We start from the raw sequence: 27,603 nt of genomic DNA, 5'->3' as shown, positions 1-27,603 counted from the left end.
AATCTTGAGGTACGCACTGCTGTCTCCTTTTAGGGCTCAGAAAGGTTAAAGATTGCCACAAGATGCAGTCAGCTCAATAACAGTGGATTTTTTTAAGTGAGACACAAAAATACATTTTCTAATGCTCAAAGAGGAAGGTTTTTGCCAGTTGTTGTTGTTGTTAGGTGCCACCAAGTAGCGTATGACCCACAGCGACCCTACGATGTTATGCCAGTAAGTGAGAGTAAAACCAGCAAGTCAGAAAAATGATAACAAGAACAGCATACGGCACCTTGGTGGTCTGGTTTCTGGGTTATTGTGATGTATTTGAAAGATAACAGGATTGTGTTTAGGAATGCTTGAGATGTGCTTGTTTCATCTGACACCGTCTCACTCGGCTCTGTTGAAAGACAGAGCAATGATTTCCCCTGAGGATCAAGAAACTGGAGGATGTAAAAAGGATTTGGGAAGTTGAAAATATGCCTAACTGTGAATTCTATTCCCTGTGGCTTCAGCCTGACCAGAGTGGGTGAATGATCCTCCTATCAGCAAGAATCTCATATTTATTGGCTTATATAAAAGCACATTAATAGCTGTTTAGAGCTGTTTTGTTTTCTCTTGACTATGCAAAGGCATTTGACGGTGTAGATCCTAGCAAACGATGGCTAGCACTGAGGCGAATGGGAATCCAAGGACACTTAATTATGCTCATCTGAAGCTCAAACTAACGCCAAGAAACTCTTGTCCGAGCAAAGCAGGAGAACCAAGGCATGGTTTAAAATCAAGAAAGGCATTCAGCGGGTTGTGTCCTTTCTTCATACCTATTCAATCTGTATGTTGAGAAAATCATTTGAGAAGCGGGACTCTATGAGGAATAATGTGCCATCGGGCTCAGAGGAAGACTCATCAACAACCTGCGTTATGCAGATGGTACAACCTTACTCACTGAAGGTGAGGAGGACCTGAAACACAGAGGAGAATATCGAGGATCTCAACGTCAAGAGAAAAAGTCCTTACCATTGGACCAATAAGCAAGTTCATGGTTGATGGAGTAAACTGTCAGTGATTTCATCTTACTTAGAGCCATAGTCAACACCCTTGGTACCCACAGTCGGGAGATCAGGAGGTGTCTTGCACTGGGAAAGTCTGCAGTCAGGGACCTCTCCAAATTACTGAAGAGCAATGATAATGGTTTAAAGACTAAGGTGTGGCTGATCCAGGCCATGGTCTTTTCCATCACTTGGTATATGCCTGAGATGTATATCAAGTGATGTATGCAGTGAATAAGGATTTTAGCAGAAGAATTGATGTGGTGTCGGAGAAGAGTACTGAATATCCCATGAAGTGCTAAAAGAAAGCACAGGTAAGTCTTGGGAAAAATGTAACCAGAATGCTCCTTGGAGGCAAAGATGGCATGGCTTAATCTCACACACTTTGGTTATGTTGCTAGGAGAGGCTATTTATTTCTTGCAAAGGTGGAGGGTCAGCAAAAGAGAGGAAGACTCTCAACGAGATGGATTGACACAATGGCTGCAACAGTGGGCACAAGTGTATTAGAAATTAGGAATAAGGTACAGGATAGGACCGAGTTCAGATCTGTTGTTCATAGAGTCACTGTTAGTGATATTCCACTCAGTGGCACCTAGCCTCCCTCTGACGTTGACACCTAGCTTTCAGATACACTCTTAGGGCTAGAAGCCTTTAGAGTTTCCCATTCTTTTTCTCTTTTGTGACAAAGGGATACAGTCAGAGCTCAAAGTCTTGGAGCCTGTACTCAGCACCATCATGCACTCTCTGGTCTTGTATCCATATAATACATAATTTTACAATTTTACCTATTAAGATAATTGGATGCTTCCATCCCAGAGCTAACTTGTATCATCTTCAGTCTCCTACACTGAGATACAAATCCCTGTCCTCACCGCCTGTATTTGTAAGTAAGCCTGTTAGAATTCATGGCCAGTAACTTGACCTTCACCTCAGATACTAGCAATGTATTTGTTGCTTTCAGTATGGCATCTTTTATCTTCATACCTTCACAGTGTGGCTCCTGGTTTTCTCTGCGGTCCTTAACGTAAGAGACAACAACCTCACACCTGCCAATAGATCCAAAGAGAACAGAGAGAAATTCTTGGACTTCACTGCTGCCATCCCACCAGAGCTCCCTGGTGGCCTGGTGGTAAGGAATTAGACTGCCAAGCTAGAAGCAGGCAATTGAAATTTACCAGCTGCTCCACAGGAGAAATATCGTCAGTCTCCTCTGTTGAAATTGACATCTTCTGAAAAGCCATTGGAGGGGCAACTATGAGTTGGTTACAATTGGACAGTACACACAACAACAGTTAACTCTCATATATGTGTCTAATTCACACATGATATTAAAAAGTTTCAACTATATATTAATAAATAAATATATATATGATACTTACATATCATATATATATACATATATATTTATATTTATTTATCAAGATATAGTGGTATCTTGAACTCTGAGGACTTGGTGGTAAGAAGCAGCTCTGCAGTCCCAAAGGCACACTGTTTGAATCCACCAGCTGCCCTGCAGAGGATGGGCAGTCTCCTCCCATGTGATTAACTGCCTCTGAAAACCTGCTGAAGGGTCAGCTATGGTTGGTTCCGACTCAGTAGTACACAGCAACAAACAGCAACTCTATCTTGATAAAGATAGCACTGTTATTCCCATTTTGTAGAAGACTATCAAAGGGCTAGGACGGCATACCCAGAGTTGTCCAGCACTGTCCAGAATTTACACAATCTCAACCGTAATAACATTGACAGTCACAATGAAAGAACTTTTTTCCCGAAGAAAAAAAACAATCTGGGTCGGAGAGTTGCAGGGAGGAAAATGTGCAACAATGAAGGCTTGAAATCCCAAGTTCTTTATAAACTTTTATTAAAATCTCAATAAAAAGGAAAAAACACACACACATTGACAGTCACTAGTCCCTAGAAGTGTGCTGTCCTCTTTTGCAGAAGGAACTTTCTTCCTGAAGAACATTTTTGGAATTCTGCAGAATCCAAAAGGATTCTAGGGGAGCTCTGGTGGCCTAGTGGCAAGAAGCTGTGCTGTAATCCCAAAAGCACTGGGTTCTAACTCACCAGCTGCTCTTTAGGAGAAGAATGGTGAGTTTCCTCCTGTGTGATTAAGTGCCCCTGAAAATCCACTAGATGGTCTGCTATGGTCGGTTCAGACTTGACAGTACATATCAACAACTACAACAGTCTCTAGAAGTAAGCTGTTCTCTCTCACAGAAGGAACTTTGTTTCTGAAGCCCAGTTTTGGAATTCTGCAGATTCAGGTCTTGCCTTCTGAACCACTGCCTGCTAGATGACTGGCACTCTCAGGTTTCCCAGCCACCCAGCCTTTCACATTAGCACCATTACTAATGAAGATTGCGTGTGGTAGGCACCTGCTCACTTCCCTGGATGACAGCACCGCTCTAGGCAGCTGGACACTGGACACCTACTCTTAGACCTGCTTCCTGATGCCCCCAAAGCCTGATTGTGGATTGTCTTTACCTTCTAACTTAGCTAATAGTGCAACCCTGGGCCTGGAAAAAGCCCCCTGCACCACCAGTTAGGACTGTTTCTACCAGTCCTAATCTACCAGAAATGGTGACCCTTATAATCCAGTGGTTCTCAGCACGGAACTAGATCAGATACTTAGGTATCCGATGCTATTTCACTGTGCTTGAATTTATGCTAAATCCTAACTAATTTGTTATTAGAAACTCCTTACATTTGGGATCTTATTGAGGAGACCATACCATGGTTTGATAAATGGTCAACCAGGAATGTCTTGATCTCATTCAGAATGGAGAGCTCACATCTTTGAGAGTAAGCTCATGCCATTGGTCTCCACCTCTTGAAGTTCTTACTCCCTGAAACTGGAAATATTATTAGGACTGGAAATATTATTTCCCTGTGGTTGTACAAGTCTCCTGTCTGGCATTTGTTGTTGTTGTGGTGGTGGTGGTGGTGGGGGTGTATCAACCCATTGTTGATCAGAAATGGAAATGCCTTCCATTCAACTGTGACTATGTCCGTGGTCCAGCATGGATAGTGGCTTGACTTGTTCACCTGTCCAAGTCAAGTTCCTGAAGAATCCTGTCTAGAGAAAACTGGGGAAAGGGGGCCATTTCAACATTTGTGATATCTGATGAGTTTAGAGTTTATGAAATACCACCACTGGACATTATAGAACCTGAAGGGGCTTGCCTCTCCTGGAGAACCAAGACATCTCTCTATCTGGCATTCTGAATCATGCAGAGACACTCTGTACCCTTTTGATCCTGCTGATGGCTGCAAATTCTGTCTCATGTTTGAGCAAAAAAATTCTTTTGTCAAAATTTAAAAAAAAATTTATCTACTTCGGAGGAGTCATCATGCTGGTGAGAGTTCATAAAGAAGCCTCGTTTGGGTCTTCTGTGGCAAGTCTCAGCATACATTTGTTAAAGGAGGGCATCTTGATGGGAAAAGGGTCAGAGAACGAGAGGAAGACCCTCAACAAGATTAATTGGCCCATTGATTGTAACAATGGACTTGAACATGGTGGAGATTCTAAGGATGGCATAAAATAAGGCAAGATTCCGATCTGTTGTTCATGGGATCACTTTGAGTCAAAGTCAATGCCATGGAACATAATACAACATTGACAGCATAAAGCATGTGCATGAAAAGGTGGCCATACGCGTTCTCAAAAAGTTACAAATAGAAATACCTTTTGACCCAGCAATTCTACTACTGGGAAAATACCCTAAAGAGACCATAACTGACATCCAAGCAGATATATGCACACCCATGTTTATCGCAGCTCTGTTCACAATAGCAAGGAGTTGGAAACAACCTAAGTGCCCATCAACAAATGAATGGGTAGAGAAGTTGTGGTATATTCACACAATGGAACACTATGCTGCATTGAAAAACAAGGAACTCATGCAATATCATTCAAAATGGGTGACTCTGGAGGACTTTATGCTGAGTGAAGTATCTCAGTCACAGAAGGACAAATACTGCATGGTGCCACTGTTGTAAAACAGGACTGACCTTGGGGTTGGGGAGAGACTGAAAAAGATGGGTTCAATAATGTATACTGCATTGAAACAGATGAGGGAGAAAACTGTTTAAAAGGGATATGTGATTAGGTATTTTTTGTCATGACAGGAACCTAGAGCGAAGGCTACATGGTAGAGTGGACCTGGGGGATGGTTTGTAAAACAATGAAAGAATTTGTCTTTTACTTTTCCAAGAGTGTAGTGTACTAGGTGGGAGGGTTGGGAGGCAAGAAAAGTGCAACAATGAATGAATGGATGAAAATCCAAAGTCTCTGTAAATTTTTACTGACATTAATAATAAATTTAAAAAAAATAAAAGGTAGCCATAGGAGGATCTGAAAGAATTGAGAAATATACTTAATATACTAAATATACTTAAATGAGGGGTAAGCAGAGAAGTGCTGTAGGGCTGAGACCTCACCCCACCCTTCTCCTAGTCCCCTTGAGACCATTTGTTAAAAAAGAAAAATATTAAAAAAAAAAAATAAAAGAAATTATCTTTGAGTACTTAAAGAGCTCTTATTAATAAGAATTGGTTTAACCTGTGCTCATTAAGAGTTGTGGACATGATTAATGCCAGGATCCAGGGATAATGAGCAAATGAAATTCTCTGCCCATGAAGAGGAATTAGGACTCGCTGGTCAAAGTTTCAGGGAGTAAGACCTTCAAAAGGTGGAGACCAATGGCATGAGCTTACTCTCAAAGACGTGAGCTCTCCATTCTGAATGAGGTCAAGACATTACTGGTTGACCATTTATCAAACCATGGTATGGTTTCCTTAATTAGATCCCAAATGTAAGGAGTTTGTAATAACAAATCATCTAGAATTTAGCATAAATTCAAGCACAGTGAAACAGCATTGGATACCTAAGTATCTGATCTAATTCTGTGCTGAGAACTACTGGATTTTAAGGTTCACCATTGCTGGTAGAACATCAGCTTCCCCCCACCCCAAGCGTATTGTTCCCTAATTCCTTTCCTTTCCTGTAAGATCTCTGAAAAGCACAGATAGGGCAGGCTGGCATTCCTCTTCCCTAGTTGGGGCAACCCAGATGGGACAGGTAGGTCCTGGAAGAGAGAGGTAACTCTGGAGGCAGGTGAAGCCAACAATCACTCATTTGGATCTCAGAAATCTTGGGGAAACCTGGGAGAAAGTGTTATGTAGGATAATGAGGCAAAAAGAAAGAAGAAGCGGTGGGGGGTGGGGCGGGGGGAAGCAGCTTGGTGGGAGCGGCTGGAGCCGTGGGGACCAGCGGAGGGAGAAGCTGCACTGGGCTCTGTGGATTCTTGTGCTGAGTAGTCTTTGAGGTGCACCTTGAAAGGAGCATGATTTTTAACAGGAAATGAGAAGGAGGTACCTGTTGCCTTCAGGGATGATCAAGGGGTTTACAGAGGAGACCAGGAGCAGGCTTACTTGACTGTGAGCTCGGGAAGTACGGGAAGAAGGAAACAAAGATCCCAACACACGTCCACTTCCCCTCCTTTTCATTCTCTCCATCCTTAAAAGCAGATACTTCTGCCAAGATTGTGTGTGCCTTCGTGGAAGTTCTATTTTCTTTAGACGTCAAGAACAATTATACAAGATATATTAGAGAAATAGTTTCACCCTGTTGAAATCTACAACCAAAGCTCTGCCAGGCGTTTCTTAGTAACCTGGGATGCACAAGACTGGCCCTGATCCGCTCGGTACTGAGAAAGAAGGTGTGTGTGGGACTCTTAAGAGACAGTACTGTCCAACAGAGGCTATTGGAATGAAAGTATGGCTGTCTTTTCTTAGCTAATGTCGAAGATGCTCTTTTTGTTCTTCCATTTCAAGGGACTTCCTGAAAGCTGGAGACAAGGAGAACATTTTTAATGCGGACCATTTCCCTCTCTGGTACCGAAGAGCTGCGGAGCAGATTCCTGGGAGTTTTGTCTACTCAATTCCATTCAGCACAGGTGGGTGCCATCTTGGGGACATTCTGCTCACCTGGGCAGAGTGTACAGAACACGGGGGATTAACTTGAAGGCTTCTGCCCATGGTAAAGACAAGGTCACCTTTGCGAGCTGGTGCTGAATATTGGGGCAGTGCTGAGTCCATAAATGGAATGGCCCCAAATGAAATGAAGATTTTACATAGTCACCTTGCGCAAGAGCATTTCAGGAAACAAGGCTGATACCTTGTGCCTTGTGGAATTTGAATACAAACTTCTCAGACATTTTCTTTTAAAGGTTGTAAAAGTCCTCTTTACAAAGTTAAAGTAAGCTTTCTCCTTTGTTAACAAAGTCACTTCAAAGACCTACAATTTTTCATTTCAATGGAAGTGACCTAAATGAATACACTGGAATAAAGAAGGCTAGTACAGCCTGGAACTCTCATTTCAGAGGGATACAGTGCTAAGGAGATGAGAAGAGCTGAAATTTTGTTTCTTTTTTCAGTTCTCAGATTATATGATTTGTGAAAAAAGTAAAGTGACCTCTCTCTAAAAGAACTTAGGTGCGATCTTATTTCAACCAGTTTTAGAAGCAAGAGAACTAGAAATACATTTTCAGTACTTTTTGGCTAGTTCATGGTCACATGCATCTGATATTTTTGATGCTCCTTGTGTATAATGCCATACACCATGTATTGTAGCAACTTGAGAGATGAATGGAACTTGGTTTTATAAACTTTAATTGCTCTGGACATTTTTACATATGTTGTTGTTAGATGCTGTCGAGTCAAGTATGACTCATAATGACCCTCTGAACAACAGACCTGAGCCCTATCCTGTCCTGTGCCATCCCCACAATCTCTGACACACTTGAGCCCATTGCCTCAGTCACTGTATCAACTCACTTGATCTTTTTTTACATAGTTACAGTCAATAGGGGATCTTTGATGCCTTAGTGGTAATGAATTGCGCTGCCACCACAAAGGTATGTGGTTCTAATCCACTAGCTACTCTGCAAGAGAAAGATAGGCAGTCTCCTCCTGTCTGATTTACTGCCTTAGAAACACCACTGGGTGTCAGCGATGGGTTGATTCAAGTCAACAATAATAACAGTAATGACAGTAATAACAACTTAGTTAATACTAGGGTCTTTCCTACTGCAGTGCAGTTAATTAATGCCTCAATTACAAGTGTTGCTAATTACACTCTTAAAGCAACTCTCCAGTTCTCAGTGAAGGCCCTTCTCCCTAAATGTCAGTGACTTCTCGTTTTCTGGAAAAGAGACATTTTCAGGTAACATACTCTTGAAGGTAACAGAATATGTGTTAACACAATTTGTCCAGTAGCAGGCCGCCTGGTCAACTAAAGACTGATGGAGCACCCAAGGCTATAGTCCTTAGTCAGGTTTTGAGTCTATAACAGAAATCACTGTCATGGCTGAATTTAGACAGCCAAATAATAGGTAGGTCGATACGATGAGCAGTAACACGAGGGAGGCACTCACTTCTTAGACTGAGAAGTCATGTAAGGTGAAAAAGGCAGCATTTGCCCAGGGATAAATCTCAGAAAGTAGGAAGAGGTATACTAGAAGGATTGGTGGAAACAAGAATCACAGGGAGGGTGTAGGAAAAGTGCCGTTACATTGTGTGTGTATTGTGATTATTTTTTATAAAACAAAATGTGAATGAATGGAAATCAATTGGTTTTGTAAACTTTTCACTCAGATCACTCACAGAAAGAATTGCCCAATAATTTGTTGAATGAATTCATTAAGATGAGGGCCCCTCATTAGTGAGATGAATCGAGAAAAGGCAAATATTTTGGAGACATCCCTCACTGAGTGAGATTCCAGATAGGATGGTCCCTTTCAAGATTAAGAGCCTTAGAATTTGTGATCCTTTACTCATGGGCCTGTATGAATGCCATCTCCCACACAAGCATCCTTTTCAAGAAAATTTCCAGGTGGCTAAGGATCTTTCAGTGTGTTTATCTGCATCACACTTTGTTGTTGAAAACTCCACCAAAGAGACAGTGAACTCTCATTCTGCTGTGCCCCTCCACCAATAATGTCTTCCATCGAATGATCTCACAAGTGTTCGGTTTTCATAGTATTGTAAAGAAAAGGGACAAGGGAAGCATTTAGCTTCTTCAGTTTGCATTGAAATTGTGATGTTAGCTTTCTGTGACAGAACATTTGGCCCTGAACAAACCAAGGAGAGGAGCTAAGAGAGGTGGGGACAGTCCCTGAAACTGCCTTGTTTGTGTTTGTGCACTTGTGTGTGATGGGTCCTCACACTGGATTTCTTTGTAACTATCCTTCCAATTTACTCTTATTCTTAACCAAGAATTATGTGGAAAACACAATTCTTCTGTTTAATGAAGGCTGTGGTTGAATTGGCTTTTGGCAAATAGAATTTTCATTATCCTTTCACTGTGATTGTAGAATGAAAGGAAATTTCCTTATTCATCATGAAGTTATCAGAAACATAACATCTTATGAGATTTCATTTACCCATTTGGATTCAGGGGAAAATGTTAGAAGTCATGGAATAAAAGCCATTGTGATGGGACTTCATTTTCTCTACTGTTTATTACATAAATACCTGTATACACTGCTTAGACTTGGATCAGGAGCTAAATAAATTCTCATTTGCTTTATTTGTAAGTGTGTCTAAGCCCGCATTTGTCTTTTAGCTTCTCTCAATTCAGCTGTATCTCATTCACCTCTCATTCCCCGTTCTCCTTATAAGACAGCTCCTTGAGTAGCAATGATCCCCTGTGAGTGCTCAGAATGAATACTGAGGAACTTTTGATTTCTTGCAAACCTCTTAGTACTGATACCATATTGTTACTACATGAATAAGAACTTGGAGTAAGCATTGCTTTCTAGCTCTCTCTTTACAATGGTTTTGCTCAGAAACATCTTTTGAGCTTGAAATAAAAATTTTATAGATAGTAAAATATTAACAAATTTCAAAGCCAAACATCTCAACACATACCAATTTCAGAACTTTATCTCATGTATATTTAGAGGCACGATATAAAGAGTAACCACAAATTACCAAAAACCACTGTCCCTTGATGGTGCATGATAGTTTCAGTGTAAAGAGGATAGACACCCATGAGTATACATGATAGTAACTCAATGTATGGACTTCATCAAACCAGGATATTGAGTCCACAGCTCTAATGGTCTAAGAGAGTTAGTAAATCACTTACAGCCCATGTTACTGGGGTTCTGGGGATTGGGCCCTAGTACAATTTTTGCAGAATTAGTGACAGGGACAAATATGTAATGTGCATTTAATAACTGATACCATTTTTTGCCTTAATGGTTTTATCTTTCCAGGCACAGTCAACAAAAGCAATGTGGTGACAGCGAGCACGTCCATCCAGCTCCTGGACGAGCGGAAGTCTCCCGTGGTGGCAGGTAAAGGAAGCGTGGCACCCACTCATGTAGCTAGTCAACTCCAGCAAGTAGGCTTGGGGAGGAAATTTAAAAAACGACATCCTCCTCCGTCTTATGTCATCTCTGTCATCCAGATCCCAACTCTGACAGCTGGCGGTGTTTGATTTGAAAATAGGCATCTTTCCTGTGACTTTTTGTTCCTAAAAGCTTGGCTAGTAAACACTGTTGGTGTAGGAGAGCACTCCTGGAGAGTAAGTTGCATGCTCATTGAAAGTGAGGCTCACCACCTTCAGGAGCTGCGGGATAGCGGGTGACATACAAGGAAACTGGGAGTTTGTTTTAGGCAAACACAAAGCAAAAATGTTCCCTTTCCTACAGAGACTGAGATTTGCATCACCTCAGTCTCGCTAGGGAATAAGAGTTGGCTATAGCAACAGGTGCTGAATTTTGGACCAGGAGAAAACCCAAACATTGTAGAAGTCAGAGTTTGGAATTGGGAGCGAAGCCTGTTCCTCATTGACCTCATCTCTGAGTACTGTCGGTATCTGATCTGTGGCCGGGTTTATTGGCAGGATTTAGAGTAGGCACCAAGAAATTGCTATTGCCTTTCCTCTGAGGGCAGCTGTTGACAAAAACAGAACCAGAGTCATTGTCTGGCGCGTCGTCTATCTCTGTTAAATAATTGGTTGACCGTGTGGGTGAGACCTTCTTCCCTGATATTGGTTTGTCATTGTTGTTATGTACCCATCGAGTCAGAACCCACCCAAAGTTGACCCTCCAGTGGGGTTTCAGAGGCAAAAGCAATGGTCAATCGCACAGGGGGATTCAAACCAGATTCCTTTGGGTTGGCAGTGCAACTTCTTACCACAAAGCCACCAGAGTGCCCTCTGCTAGTGGTTAGATTTACTAAAATGAGTCCTTCTGCTTTTGAGCAACCTCCACCCAAAGCTGTGTACCTCGTTCTGATTTTGAACTTCAACTTCCTTCTTAATGTTGACTATTTGTAGAAAGAAAGGTAAACAGATTCATTGGGAAAGGTTCTTTGCCAGGAAATGCTGCATTTACCTTCCCTGACTTTATTTTGCATTATCCTGTGTATTGTATTTGTGTTAGTAGGGACTGAAAGATTTGGAGCCAGGTTAATCCTGAATTATCAAGACGTGAGGAAGACAATTTTATGGGTTACACATATGACACCTCTTGAATAAGGCAGATAGACACAAAGAACTAATTACCCCCAGATCTCAGGATTCCCTGCCGCCACCTTTAAGCTTTGTCACTCACTGTCTCCTGTTCTCTGAGAAAAGGAGTAGATAGGATCATTTAACTCAGCAGGATTTATTTTTGCTTAAGGGAGGTCAGACTTGCTCCAGGCCGACTCAGCCAGCTAGTTAGAGAGGTATATTATCTCCCTGGAGCTGGGGCCACACACAGCAGCTGTCAGGAACATGGGCTGGCCAAAGCTGTCTGTTTTAATGTTCTCTTAAAAACCCTCTGCTTGGGTTTCTCAGTCAGTCATCATGAAGACCGCTTGGGGCCAGGCTGGCCTTTGGTGACCCTAAGGCCTGGGTGCTCATCTCAGCGCCATCGGGCCACGTTCACAAACATTAGCTCAGATTTTTCCAAACGCCTTACGTTGCATACATGCCAATCGGGCTGAGCGCAGGCAAAACCTGGACTGAGCCTGGAGAAGAACATGAACTGTCCAGAGGGTTTGGTGGCCCGTTAATTGAGCTGCACAACAGGCCGGAAGCCCCAGGCAGCTTGTGTGGTCCTCTTCCACTGATGGAAGAGACATTACCCTGTTTGGCTCTGCTCAGTGGACATCAACTGAGTTTTCAGAGAATAATTACAGGACAGGATAAAGAAACAAGGTTGTCTGAGGAACTCTACTTAGTTCTTATTAAAAGTGTATTTGGTAATATGCTGCTGTTGTTAACTGCTATTCGTGGAGGAGAGTGGGCAAGGCTTACCTTTAGCACTAACTTGTATGGCAAAGAACAGCATGAATCCTTTTCCTACCTGGGAGTGGCCTAGTCTTCACCTTCCTGTGTCTCCATTCCTTGTCACCAGCCATGTCTTCTGTGGCATGCTCTCTCTCATCTTAACCACCTAGAATGAGGTCAAAACGTTCCTGCCCATCTGGGACAACGCAGTCAGCACAAGCCAGAGACTCAGGCATGAGCACAACTCCCTGTCCTTCAGACCGGCCAGCACCCCCTCTCCCTCTTGTCCCTTCACAAACTCAGAGGACTGACTTTCTTCACCAGCTGCTAATGCAGCCTTCCCTGTCTGTTCAAAGTTCTTTCCTCAGGAGTTAGGACTCTTGTCGGGCTACACTACCCTCTTCTGAATTAGCAGCTAACACTAAGTCAGAAATTCATTGTCCTTTGTGGCTCATTCATTCTCTAGAATGTTTCACCAAATCCACAGAAGCTGATAGCTATATGGGGTAGGTGTGTCAGAGACAATAAGGTTGGCACAGGATAGAGCAGGGTTCAGAGCTGTTGTACATGAGGTTACTATGAGTCAACTTGATGGCACATAATGAAAACAATGCATGTATGTATGGTTCCACATTTATTGCAACCAGAAGGGATACAAGCAAAGAGATACATTAGACAAGTAAAGTCTGATAGAACCGTCAGCTCAAAGCTTCCATTGCCCCTGGGGTCCTGCCACCCCCTTTTGTTCATGGATATCCTCACCACTACAGTAATCACCATCTCTGCCTGAAAAAGAGCTCCCAAGTCCAGAGTCCCTTAGTCATGGAGATCCCAATGACTGTGCACGACGGGAGCTTTAGTGCTGAATTACGGTCCACACAGTCAGTGAGTGTATATGACTACACCAGGATTCTGCTCCATTCTTAGTTTCCCAGGTGTGGGGCCTGTGTTGTTTCTGCTTATTTATACATGTTTAAGTGTGGCCCAGCTAATTCAGGAAGCAGAATCTCCTTGATTGCTGACAAATTGCCAAGAGCTCTTTTCAGAAATCAGAGAGAGAGAAGGCCGGATTGAGCTCCGTTCTCACACAGGTAGGCGCAAGGTAAAATAGAATTGCTCCATTTCCATGTTGAAGGCTGCTGCGGGTTCTTCCTTCCTTAAGGAATTCTTTCCAGAGTGGTCTGTTCAGCACAGGCCAGCTCTCATTGGCTGACTCAGCTATCCCTGTGTGCTTAAACTTGGTGCATTTCCCTCAAATTAAGTAGACATTGTTTACCACTCTTAACCGAAAGGCCTTTGTAATTGGGGAAGAAGTCTTGTTTTGGCAGGTGGAGATGAAAATGTAAGTAGAATTGTCCCCCACCAGCTCGCCTCCAGCAGCAGATGGGGTATGGCCGACTGGCAGTAATTTGGGGTTTCAATGAAATCCTTCTGTTACATCAGAATTTATCTGAAAGAAAAGTACAACATTGCACAATGTACAACTTTTGCAAATAATTAGCAAGGACTCTTTGGAAAGGCCAGCTCCGCTCTCAGACCTGATCTGGAATTCCTGTGTCCATTCGCCGCATGTGTCTGTTTGGGATTGAAAGGGTATTTTTGTTTTGTTTTGCTTTTGCTTTTTTGTTTTGTTTTGTTTTCTTCTTTTTCTTTTGTTTTTGTTGTTTTCTTTTTTAAACAGAAACACTTAGATACTCATCTGTCAATGACAGCTTTGAAGAAAGGGCAGTCGGACTGGGCAGGGTTCCATTAATACGTCAACCTTGGTGCACAAATGAGCCCATCCATCTTCCTGGCCTATGACATTGCTTACAGTCCTTCTCCTGAGCACCTGCCGACTCTCCAGCTGCCACTAGTGCGCTGAAGGTCCTTAACTGCTTTCCCACTGTGAAGAGAAAAATGGTAGGACTTTCTCGTTAGCCTACCAAGGCTCTCCAGAGCCCGGGAACCTTCTGTGTCAGCCTAATCTATGTCTTGATGTTCTTGGAGATGCAAAAATTACATCATGAAGTCCATGTAGTTTTGCATAGAAAGATACAGTATATACTTATGTTAAGATAAGCATTTGACTGGTACTAGCTATGAAACATTCCTAACTCTTCCATGTTATATACATATCCAGCTTCTTGGCAAATTCAGAAAAAGATCACATTCGTAATCCAGGCACTGTCTGTGTAGAGGATAGACCCTCTGTGAGGATTTATATTCTAAACTGACCTCATAGAAACATGCTTTTTCTTTCCTTCCTTGTTTACTCCTTTTTTGTCAGTTGGAGTTCCACCAATTACACAGATGATGGTCTGATTTCCATTCCCCTCCCAACGATCTGACTCAGTCCTGCAGATCAACAGCTCTAGGCATTGCCTCTGCCATGCTAGGGTAGAAATGACCACGGAAAGAAGAGAGCTAAGCTGGAAGATGTGCCTCTGTGGGCGATGTGCTCTCCTCCACAGAAGTCTTACTGGCTTTTCCATTGCTCTCCCTCTGACAAATACAAAATACTTAACTTCATTTTTGGCTAATAAGTTCAGATTTCCAAATTTTTTTACAACAAGAACTGATGGTTTCTGGATTATTTGCATTTGCTTCATAATGTAAATCTAGTAAATTTTCCAAGTCCCCAGAGCTCTCCTAAACCACCTTTCTACCTTGAAATCATATATATATATATAATTTTTTTTTTTAGTTCTCCAAGGACAAGCCCAGTTCTCTCTTTATTTCCTGTTTCAAGTTCAAGGACTGCCATGGTAAATGTGAATTAAATGTTGACAGAATGAAATGTCATCGTCTGACTCATGGCAACCTTTTGGACAGAGAAGAACTCTCCCACAGGGTTTGCTAGGCTGTGTGTCTTCAGGGAGGCAGACTACCTTGTCTTTCTGCCATGGAGTCACTGTTGAGTTCAATCCACTGATTTTTAGTTATCCACCTAATGCTGAACATACCACCCCTCGGTCAGAATTCATCTGATGGCAGTGAATCTTAAAAGCAATGGCTAAAATATCCAATAAAGAGAAGTTTCATTTTCACTTATTATATGTAGGTACACTAGCTTGCAGTTATTTGAAACCAGAATATAATAACTGATGAATACTCCGAGAGAAAATATGTAGCAGCTAAAAGTCCAGTTCCACTATAATAAGGGGGTACAGAACTACATGAATATTTTAAAAAAACAGAATGTTGTTGGAAATTCCATCTTTTTTTTTTTTTATGGAACGCTTCACAAATGTGCGTTGTCATCCTTGCGCAGGGACCATGCTAATCTTCTCTGTATCGTTCCAATATGTGCTGCCGAAGCGAGCACAAGAAATTCCATCTTTATGATGACTGTGTCAGATCAGAGGTTATCACTGAGATCTTACGTGAGATGCAGCCATCTAATGTGATGCATACAAAGTTAATCTGGTCAGCAGCAGGAGAAATAGATCACTGACAATAGCAACATTGGTATCTAATGGAAGCTTTTATAACACCTTTATTAAGATACAGCTTACATACAAAACAATCTCACTTAAGTATAGAATTTAGGGTTTTTCATGAAAATGAGGGGCTCTCATCTTCCAGCCCGCAAGAAGTGAGGATTACATTAGATCCATTCACTAAAGAAAATGGGAAAGTACGTGTTATGATGTCCCGTGCACATAGTTCAAGGCAGTGTGATGAAGGGGGATGCTTGATGATAGGATAGACAACTCATTTTTAAACAACAAATTGGAAAAGTGATGGGTTAAAATCATTGACCATTAACTATTGTTTACTGTTGTTGTTGATTGTTAGGTACGTGGTACTTAAACTTGATTGTTGAATCGTGTAATACCTATTGACCCTTCATTAGAGTTGGGTAAATAATGTTGGCAAACTTTGCTAGGCAAACATTCAGTTTTACAACCTTTCTTTGATGGAATTTAACTTTTTAGTATGTTGACTTATATATCAAGAACTATCTGTCAAATTACACGGAAAACCTCTGCCTTGTTAAATCTGAGCAGAGGAAGAGTTTAGCTTGGCAGAAATAATAATAATAATAATAATTATTATTATTATTATTATTATTAGACCATTGTTTCTCAACCAGGAACAATTTCATACTCTAGGTAACATTTGACAACATCCAGAAACATTTTTCTGCAGATCAACAGGTAGTCACTGGAACAGAACAAGGATATATGGCATGGTTTAAAATCAGGAATGCTATGTGCCAGGATTATATGCTTTTCCCACACTTACTCGATCTGTACATTGAGCACATAATATAAGAAGCGAGGCTATGTGAAGAAGAACGTGACATCAAGACTGGAGGAAGTCTCGTCAGCAGCCTGCAGTACCAAGGTGATGCCAGAGTGCTTGGCAAAGTGAAGACTTGAAGTGCTTACTGATGAAGATTGCAGCGTCAGTATGGTTCATACCTGAACATAAAGAAAGCACAAATCTTCGCAATTTAACCATCATGATGATCAATGAGAAGACTGAAGTGGTCAAGGATCTCCTTTTACCTGAATCCACAATTAGTGTTCAGGAGGAAAGCAGTCAAATAATCAAGTACTTCCTTGAACAAATGTTCTGTGAAAGATCTCTTTAAAATATTATAAAGCTGTGATCATTGCTTTGAAGACTAAGATACACTTAATCCAAATCACAGTGTTTCCAGTCACTTCATACACATGTGAAAGGCAGATAATAAGTAAGACCAAAGAATTGAAGCCTTTGACTTATGGCACTGGCAAAGAATATGAAATAGACTGTGAGCTACAGGAAGAATGAACACATCTGTCTTGTACGAGGTCCAGCTAGAATGCACCAAGTGAAGATGGCACGACTTAGTCTCATGTCCTGTGGATATGTCATTCAGTAGGACTAGCAGCACACAGTTCCTTACCCACCAGGCCACCAGAGCACCTGTAGAAAATTGAGGAGGATGACTAGATGATGTATGGGTAGAAGTGGTAGAGGCGTCAGGTCACACATTCACGTTCCTCTGTATGTTCATAGGTCTGTGAGGCTGGGGCAATGACTTTTCGTATGGGGTGCTCAAAGGAGGCTCATCTATTGAGGAGGTGTGTGCAGAGACCAGAATTATGAGATACACTCACCATGCAAAGATCCAAGGGAAGGGCATTTGAGGCCGAGGTAGCTGACTTCTCTAAGAACCATGAGTGAATCTGGAATGCAACTCCTCACACATGGTCTGTCTTTTTTATTGGGCTGAACCTCCCAGGATGTATTGGGCTGGAGTGGTACTTAGATTAGAAAGACTAATTATTTATCTCAAGTACAGCAGGATCAAATGCATGTAGATAGATGACCCAGGAGATGACGCAGAAGCCAAGGTGAAGCTTTGCTTTAACTGTTGGGTAGAGGATAAGTCTTCTTATTTGTTTGTTTCCTTAAGTTGACTAAGAGTTATAGTGCAGGAAGTATATAGTTATATAAGAGTTATAGTGCAGGAAGTTATAGTGTAAGAAGGGGTAGAAGCACTAAACCGGGTAAGAACCAATTTTCTGGAAGTGGATTAATGAAGTGGTCATAGATGACTCAATGTGCAGAATAGAACAGAACTGGCCACTTGGTCAGCAGCTGCTCCGCACACCACAGAAGCCAGAGACAAGGGCATGTTTAGAGGATTATTGCTCCCGAAATAAAAATAGCCTGGAATTTGAAGAAACTGGATCCTCTCTTCAAGCCAGTGCATCTCAAGAGTTATGGACCCTTAATAACCTTTATCAAGCTCTCCAACACAGCCTCCACTCATAAAATCAGCAACAAAATTTCAGAAACAGATTCTGATATCCTTCTCCCGTGTTTTGAATTGGCAAGTGAAGTCGCTCATTTTGAGCTCTGGTTGGGACTAGGGCATTAAAGTCAATACGAAAATTCTATTTAGGAATGAGCATAAGGTTTTCTCCCACGCCCCTATGGGTTTTACTTTTTTCATTTCTAAAATGTGAGAATGCTTGGAGCTCAGGTGGGGTTTCTAACAACTCGGTTTTCACACCAGAAAGAAATTAATTAACCAATATTTAAACTTTTCTCACATTCAAATTTAGTGTGGTTTTCAAGGACCTCCATTGGTTCCTCTTTAGAGAATAAAATATGTTAATATATGTTAAATTCTTGGTTCAATGCTTTTAATTGAGTAGTAATAATTAACAGCTAAATTATTATTACTAGTTTCATCATTGCTAAGAGTAATTGTATTATATCCAGGATCATTCACTAACCAGTGTCTACTCCTTGTGTTTTTTCTAACCAATATTGCTCCCAGGAATATCATTCCAATGTTCTTTGAATGATAACTGAGTGAGAAGTAAACCATATACCTCCCATAATTCTCTCCTGATATAAATCCTCCTTGTTTAAGAAAAAAGAAATTGTAAATGAAACAAAACTTGAGATTTCCTTGCCGAATTGCATATCAGAACTCTGAAACATACATGTTCATGTGCCTATGCTCTGGTTCCATAGCATCTCTCAGTTTTCAACTGGAGGCTTAAATTGCAATGCTGCATTAGGCAAATTATACAGCTGTGTTCCTTGAAAGCAAGGAAGACTTGAGGCATTTGCAGCAGAAGATAAATAACTACAGTCTTCTCTGTGGATTACATCTTAATATCAAGAAAACAAAACTTCTCACCATTGGGCCAATAGGCAACATCTTGATAGATGAGGGGGGGAAAAAATTGAAATTGTCAACAATTTCATCTTAGTTCTACAATCAGCCCTTTGGGTACCAACAGTTAGGAGAGGAGGAGACATAAAGTCTGCTGTCAGTGACCTCGCTTAAGTCCTAAAGAGTAATGATGTCAGTTTAAAAAAGACTAAGGTATTCTTGAGTCAAGCCATGGTTTTGTCACTCACTTGTTGTGCATCTGAGAGCTGGACAGTGAATAAGGATGACAGAAGGAGACTCAGTGCCTTTAAGTTGTGGCATTGGAGAAGAGTAATAACTATCCCATCGACTGCCAAAAGAACAAACAGATATTTCCTGGAGAAGGTGCAGTCAGAGTGCTCCGTGGGGGCACAGATGGTGATGTGTTGCCTCACGTTCTTTGAGCATGCTGTTAGGAGGGGCTGTGCCTTGGAAAGGGACATCATCTTGGAGAGGTAGAGGGTTAGCTAAGGAGAGGAAGATGCTGAACAAGGTGGATTGATAGAGTGACTGTGGCAATGGGTTCAAGTGTGGCAGGGGTGATACAGATGGTGCAGGGTAGGACAAGCTGCAGATCTACTGTTCACAGAGTCGCTAAGAGTCGTACTTGACTCAACAGCACCTGTCAGCAATGAGATTTCCTGATAGTTCAGCCGTAAATACGCAATTGCTAACTAAAAGGTCAGTGTTTAAAACCACCAGCTCTTCTGCAGGAGAAAGGGAAGGCAGTCTGCTGCTGTAAAGATTACTACCTAGGAAACTTCATGAGGTGGTTTAACTCTGTTCAAATCATTTCACTGAAGGACAAATTAAGACCTTGAATTGTAATTTGAAGGGTGTTATGGGGAAAATCTTGAATGATCCAAGAAGCATCCAAAGCAGATAGAAAGAATACACAGTCACTGTACCAAAAGAAATGGCTGACATGGAACTGTTTCAGGAAGTAGCATATGATCAAGAACTAATGGTAATAAAGAAACGTGAAGTTTCACTAAAAGCATTGGAAAAAAGGATCTGGGAATTGATGAAATATCAGTTGACATATTGCAACAAACAGATGCAGCCCTGGACATGCTCACCAGTCTGTGCTAAGAAATCTGGAGAACAGCTACCTGGCCAACTGACTGGAAGAGATCCATATTTATTCCCATTCAAAAAAGTGAGCTAACAATGTAGAAAGTATCCAACAATATTCTTACCATCATACACAAACAAAATCTTGCTGAAGATTATTTTTAAAACACGTGGAACAGTACATGGACAGAGAACTGCCAGAAAGTCAAACTGGATTTAGAAGAGGCCTGCGCCAGGAATATCATTGCTGGTATCAGTTTAAAATCAAGAAGGATGTATGTCAAAGCTGTGTCCTTTCTCCATACCTATTCAATTTTTATGTTGAACAAATCGCTTGAGAAGCTGAACTTTATGAAGAAGAATATGGCATCAGGATTAGAGGAATACATATAAAAGGCCTGCATTATACAGATGGCACACAACCTTGCCCTGTGAAAGTGAGGGGGATTTGAAACACTTTGCTACAGTATAATAAGGATCATAGTCTTCAGTATGGGTTCTATCTCAACATAAAACAAAAATCTTCACCATTCAACCTGTAGGCAACATCAGGATAGACTGAAAAAAGTTTGACATTGTCAGCAATTTCATCTTACTTGGATCCATAATTTCTTGGTACCAGCAGTCAAGAAATCAGAAGATGTAATTCATTCAGAAAATCTGTTTTCAGGGACCTCACCAAAGAGCTGAAGCGTAATGATGTCAACTTAAAGACCAAAGTGTGCTTGATCCAAGCCATGGTCTTTTTGATTACTTGCTATGAGTCTGAAAATTAAACAGTTACTAAGGATAACAGAAGTAGAATCAATGCCTTTGACTTACGTTGTTGGAGAAGAGTACTGAATAACCCACAGACTGCCAAGAAAACAACAGATCTGTCTTGAAGAAAGCATAACTAGGGTGCTCCTTGGAGACAGAGTTGGTGAAACGGTCTCACATACTTTAAGCAATCTTAGAGAAGGTCATCATACTTGGAAAGGTGGAGGGCCAGTATCAAAGAAGAGTATCCACAATGAGATAGATTGACAGGGTGACTGCAGCAATGGGCTCCAGGATGTCAGAGATGGTGAGGGCAGGGCAGGGTTCAGGTCTCTTGTTCATAGGGTTCCTATGAGTTGCTGTCGGCTTGGTCACATAACAACAACACAGGGTTGCTATGAGTCACAATTGACTTTTCAGCAACAGGTTAGATGGTTTGTTTTTTAATTTGTTTATGTCTTAGAGTCATTCACAAGCTGTGCCCTACACACTATATCCAGCCTGACACCTGTTTTGTTTTTCATTTTATTGAGATATAATTCCTGAGTCTAAAATTCCCTCATCAAACTGCTCAGTTCTGTGCTTTACGGATATTCAGAGTTGTGCATCCACCATCAAGATCTTATTTGAAAACATTTTAAGTATCCTCAAAAGAAATTGGCACCCCACCACCACCTCTCACTCTCTCCACACCCCATCCTCAGTCTACTTACCTACTTTCTGGGTCTGTGGTTATGGAACATTTCATATGAACAGAACCATCCAGTAAGTTGTCTTGTGTGACAGACTTCTTTCACTTGGCGTAGTGTTTCCAAGATGCATCCATGTTGCAACCTGCAACAGAGCTTCACGAATTTTTACTGCTAAATAATACTCCATTATATGAATAGATGACATATATATTATTTCTTTTTCATTAGTTGGTGGATATTTAGATTGTCTCCATTTTTTCATGAATATGAATAGTGCTGCTGAAAACATTTATATGCACGCGTGCGTGTGTGCGTGCGTGTGTGTGTGTGTCCTTTTTTTTTGGGGGGGGGTAGATACCTAGCAGTGGAGTTGTTAGATGATATGAGAACTTTACCATTTTGAGAAACTGCCAACCTGTTGAGCAAAAGTGACTGCTTCCTTTTACATTCATACCCAGCAGCACACAGACGTCCTAATTTCTCCATGTCCTTGACACCATTTGTTAATATCTACCATTTTTAGCTTAGCCATCTTAGTAGGAGTGGCAAGCCCTGGTGGCTTGCTAGTAAAGAGTGTTGCTGCCATCCCCAAAGCAAGTGGTTCTAATCCACCAGCTTTTCCACAGGAGAAAGCTAGACAGTCTCCTGTACAATATTATGCCTCTGAAAACCTGCTGGAGAGTCTGCTATTAGTCTGTTCCAACATGTTGAACACACAAGAAGTATGAGTGAAGTGGTTAGCATTGTTTTTAATGACTAATGATGTTGTTGTTGTTGTTGTTGAGTACCACCGAGGCAGAACTACCCCAAAGCTGACCTTCCAGCAAGAGAGGGACCTCATACTTGGGAGGGTGGAGGGACAGCGCAGGAGAGGAAGACCCTCAATGAGATGGATTGGTTCAGTGACTGGGGTAATCAGGGTACGTGTATCAGAGACAATAAGGTCGGCTCAGGATAGGGGAGGGTTCAGAGCTGTTGTACACAGGGTCGCTATGAGTCACAAACAACTTGATGACACATAACAACAGCAACAATGGTACTGGGCATCTTTTCACATTTACTGCCCATTTGTGTATCTACAAAGATAGTACACAATGATTATTCTCATTTTCTGTCCATTTTTAAATTGGGTTAAGAGTTCTTTATATATTCTGGGTCAGATAATGCACCAACTGTTTTTGTAAATAATTTTTATTTAAATACAGCCATGTCTGTTGGTTTATGTGTTGTCTAAGACTGCCTTTGTGCTAAAATGGCAAAGTTAAGGAGTTGGATAGAGTAGGTAAGGCTTGCAAATCCAAAAATATTACAGCCAGACCCTTTACAGGAAAGGTTTGCTAATGCAGTGTTTAGATTAAAGGGTATCATACTGTCTATTAAAAACAAACAAATACTGATTTATCTGTTCACTACCCTTTTTCACCATGTCCTTACATGAGGAAAATGAAATGGATATTTAAATCAAAGATTGCTTAAGCAGATGCTGAGGATAGAGCTGCACGTATCAAAAGTTGCCTTCCAGTTGCAACTAATGTTTTTATATATGTGGTTATACAAAAATCTCAATCAAAGGTCCTAAGCTTTCTAAAAATACATGTTCTCATTGTCAGTCAAGACAGTGATTTACTTAATCTTCCCTCTGGTTTATGAACCTCTGAACAGTGTAATCAGCATAATGCTGGGTAGAGCCCTGGAAATGCCCCCACACGCTCTGGTGGAAAGGAGTTTATGGGATTGGTTCCCCCCTCCCCAACAGGGCTCATGAGAGATTTGGGGATTTATTTATCCAGCCAAATCTCTTAGTGACCTCGTTGGGATTTTGAGCTCAGTTAAGACTAGAATATATATGACTCATGCTAAGTGAAGGGCTCACAGGGGAAGCCGGTGGGACTTTCCCCTCCCTGAGAGGAGAGGGACAGGCATGAGCAGCCTACAGCAGGCGCCTGGGTAGACTTCCTTGTCCATGGAAAATGCTGTGGGCATCCAGTAGTAAGGAAGAGATAATCCTGAACAAAGACTTTGTACTCTAACTGCCTTTCAAAGGCACTGACCAAGAGGCCTCAGATTCTATTCTGGGATGAAAAGATGACTGTGAAGACCTGCATTTGACTACCAATTCCATTTCAAGGTCAAATTATACCTGACCCAGCTCAGGCACCAGGGAGAGGGCAGAGCCTTTACACATCAAAGGTGACTTGATAATAAAAGTGTAATTTGTTATTTGTTGCCCTCAAGATAGCTCCAACTCATGGCTATCTTTATAATCTCGGCTGTGCTCAAGTCCCCTGCATTGGATGAGATTTTGTTGTAATACCTAGGATTTTAGTTTTCAGGAGAAGATCATCAAACTTATATATCTGCCTTACCCTAGAAACGTCGCTGGAGTTTGTCTACCATGGGTGACTCTGTTGGTCTTTAAAATACTAGTAATATAGCTTCTACAGACAAGCCACCACAGTAAAACAGATTGACGGAAGAGTGATGGAAAAAAACATTATTTGGGGTCTTTTTTTTTTTTTTTTAAAGCTTTTGGCTTCATTAGCATTTCCCCAGCAACTTCCAGATTTTGGCTGATGAGTAGTTAGGATTTTTTTTGGCCACAAATGTTTCTGGGATTGAATCCCATTAGCTGCATTATCGATTTCTCCCTCTTTTTGTCCTGCACGTTCTTTCTCCGCACCCACTCCTCTCCTTCCTTCTGGCATTCGCTCCAGTCAGGTTGCACACATGCTGAAAAATTTCTTGTCAAGGCCACCGAAATGTCCATGTTTCCAGATCCAGAATTAAATTCCTCTTGTTTCTTTTTCTCAGTCAGCCACATTTGACCACACTGATCATTTCTTCCTTGAAATAACCATTTGCTTTGTCTGCCTCACCGCCGTCCGCTCTGCCTATGCTGATTTTGCTAGGCTCTTCACTTGTAATAGAGAGCTCTGATGACAGGGAAGGAGGCGGTCGGGAGTTGTGCTGACAGCCCAGTGTGGTGCCTCACTTGGTTTTTTAATCCAGCAGTTCCTCCACTGGAGAAAGAAGGACAGTCTCCTCCCATGCGATTTCCAGCTTTCAAAACTGTCCCTCCACCCTCCCAAGCATGACGTCCCTCTCCAAGGACTGGTCCCTCTTCTGCAGTTCATAGTTCAGACGAAGCTTCAGAATCCTTGCCTCCAAGGAGCAGCCTGGTCTCACCCTTTCTAGGACAAACCTGTTTGTTCTCCTAGCAGGCCACGGTATATTCAGTACTCTTCTCCAACACCACAGCTCAAAGGCTTTGAATTCTTGTTTTTCTGACATAACCAAGCACACTTCTTCCTCTTAGCCTTTGTGTCTGCTATTCCTTTTCTTCGTGCATTTTTCTCAAAATACTTTTACCACTGGCCTTATAATCATTACATAAAATTGGAATTCTTACTCCTCCTTGTCCCATATCTCTCTCTCTCTCTCTCTCATATACTTTTTCACCACCTTAAATAAATTTTCCTTGTATTTCTTCCTCTACTAGACATTAGGATCATAGAGAGAGGTACTTTGCATTTCTTGTCCATTTCTTTTTCCTTGAAATTTGCAATACACTTGCTAGGACATGTAGTGCATTGCTGACTTTGCATTGTTGTGTAACCATATTAGCAAAGCCACTAAGATTTAACTCTGACTTTAACTGTTCTTAATGCTTACTCCTTGTAATTCATTGCCATTGTTAAACTCATCTCTCCTTCTTTGTCCTCTTACCTTTCTCTCCCATTCCATGCTTCCCTCCTCCTTGTTTTTGCAATTCATTCCCTTGGTCAAATAAGGTATGTCCTCATTTGAAAAGACATGAGTAATCTGTCTTCAAAAGGAACACGCAGGTCTTGTGCTGGGCTCTTGCGTGTGTATGTCAGCGTTGCAGTCCCAGTTTCATTTCTTGTTAAGTTTTATTTATATTTCTTTGGCTTCTGGACTGCAGAATGGAATGGCCCTCAAGATTTGGAAAGTTTACCAGTCTCCTTATTTCATGTATTTGTTCTTCTCCAATTTACTCTGATTGAGACCTCTAAGCGCCAAGCCCTAATCCAGAGCACTTTTGATAATTATACTAAAATTTTTATCTACATAATTTGGGGTTCTCTTTAGCCTTCTCCTGTTTGTTTTGTTTGTTTGTTTGTTTGTTTATCCTTTTAGGTCTGTTTGATGTGTTCTGATAGGGAAGATCCGCGATCCAGGCACTGGTTCTTTATTAGTGCCCCTTCATTTCTACTATTTTCATCTCTGTTTTTCTTCTGCCTCCCCTGCTTCTGTAGTTTGAAATAATTTCATTGTCTATCTGGGAACCTGGAGAAAGGATGAAAGTCGCACAAGTGTTGAGGACTTTCATTCATAGGGTCGCTGTGAGTCGCCTATGACTTGATGGCACTTAACAACAACAATGACAACAACAACAATCACTGATTTGATGTGTTGTAATGTTTCTTTTGTACCTTTGATGATGATTTTGTTAAACTGTATTCACATATTATAATTATATCTGATTTATGTACTTGTTAACTATTATAGTTATTCTTTATTATTGTATTTTCATTCTTTGCAATTATTCATCACTCCTTCCATGTCTATCATCATCTAACTTGCATTATCTTCCTGTAGAATATCAATGGGTATGATGTACACAAAATCCAGGCAGAAATGTAAAATAAAACATGTATTCAAATACGATCTTTGGGGGTTCTTTTGCATCTTGATGACAATGTTGTATTTCTCCATTTTCTCTCTCCATCTTTTTTTTTTTCAAGATTCTTTCTGAAAACTCAATTTTAAATATTCTTTCTTAATTCTTACTCATCCTTAAACCATAAGACTGTCCTCCAGACTAGATGTTTAGAGCCAGTCAGGAGAGTAGATATCTTCTGCTGAATCTCCCTTGCTGTTGACTTTAGACTACTCCTTGGAGAAACAAAAATTGAAACTGGTTGACAGACATATTCCCTAGGCATAGTGTCCTCTACTTTTCTGGATGAAGAAAGGAATTCTACTTGGTGCTGTCAGGTAGCCTGGCTGTTTACCTGGATAAAGCCACATTGTCTCAGGTGCTTCTGACCACCCCCCCCCATCTCCCATATTGAAGACTAAATGAACACTGCAGTCCCTGGGATGTACCTATTTTATCGTCTTCTCTTCCTTTTTTCCATCTTATTACATGTTGCGTTCTTATGATTCATCATCCTTGGAATCAACTCATAGCTGACCTTCTGGCGGGTTTTCAGAGGCTGTAAATCTCCCGGGAGGAGACTGCCCATCTTTCTGCTACAGAGAAGCTGGTGGACTCAGAGGTGCCTCCTTGGTATTAGCAGAGCTCTGCTCTACAGACTAGGCTGCCAGAGTCAACCCCAGATTAGCACTGCAAGCTCTTAATGAAGGTAGGCGTTGATGTCTACAGGTACCCTACAAAAAGAAATCGTGAGTTCCCTCTAGTTTTTAAAACACATTACAGAGGAAGAAATCTCTCAGTGATAACTCAGAGGTGGTGCCAGAGTGGTTTTTATTTCCTAGTTTCGTGGAGTTGGCTGTAACTAATGGGCCCCTGGCAGCCCCACAGGTGTGACAGTGGACCCAGGCTCCATAGAGTTTTCATAGCTCCAATCTTTACCAAATCAGATCTCCAAATCTTTCTTCTGTGGAGCACATTATGAGGAAGGGTGGTGGTGGATTTGAACTGCCAGTCTTTTGGTTAGTAGCTATTTATGCCCCCTAGGTCTGATAGACTACACGTGATGCTCCTTCGAGGCAAGGGTGATGTAACTTCATCTCATGTAGTTTGGGAACATTGTCAAGAGGAACCAGTCCTTGGAAAAAGACAGCAAACTGGAAAAGTGGAGGGTCAGAGAAAGAGAAGACCCTCAGCAAGCTGGATGGACACAAAGACTATAACAATAGGTTCCAGCATCTCAGAGATCACGAGGTTGGATGGACACAATGACTATAACAATAGGTTCCAGCATCTCAGCGATCACGAGGTTGGATGGACACAATGACTATAACAATAGGTTCCAGCATCTCAGCGATCACGAGTGTGGATGGATACAAAGACTATAACAATAGGTTCTAGCATCTCAGCGATCACGAGCGTGGATGGA

The 27,603-nt window shown here is 41.4% G+C and overlaps 1 protein-coding gene across 1 annotated transcript in view; it reads left to right on the top strand.

Moving 5' to 3' along the window:
* Positions 1–27,603, top strand: part of CACNA2D3 (calcium channel, voltage-dependent, alpha 2/delta subunit 3) — a 1,138,585-nt gene that overhangs the window by 919,955 nt on the left and 191,027 nt on the right. The window contains exons 26-27 of the mRNA XM_006892223.1: positions 6,871–6,992; positions 10,317–10,397. Coding sequence (XP_006892285.1) covers positions 6,871–6,992; positions 10,317–10,397 — 203 coding nt within the window. The remainder of the gene's footprint in view (positions 1–6,870; positions 6,993–10,316; positions 10,398–27,603) is intronic.

Source organism: Elephantulus edwardii, unplaced genomic scaffold (assembly GCF_000299155.1).
Source record: "Elephantulus edwardii isolate Elephantulus edwardi_28Jun2011 unplaced genomic scaffold, EleEdw1.0 scaffold00113, whole genome shotgun sequence".
Lineage (NCBI taxonomy): Eukaryota > Metazoa > Chordata > Mammalia > Macroscelidea > Macroscelididae > Elephantulus > Elephantulus edwardii.
The sequence above is the reverse complement of the archived record's forward strand: the minus strand, read 5'-3'. Positions and strand labels throughout refer to the sequence as shown.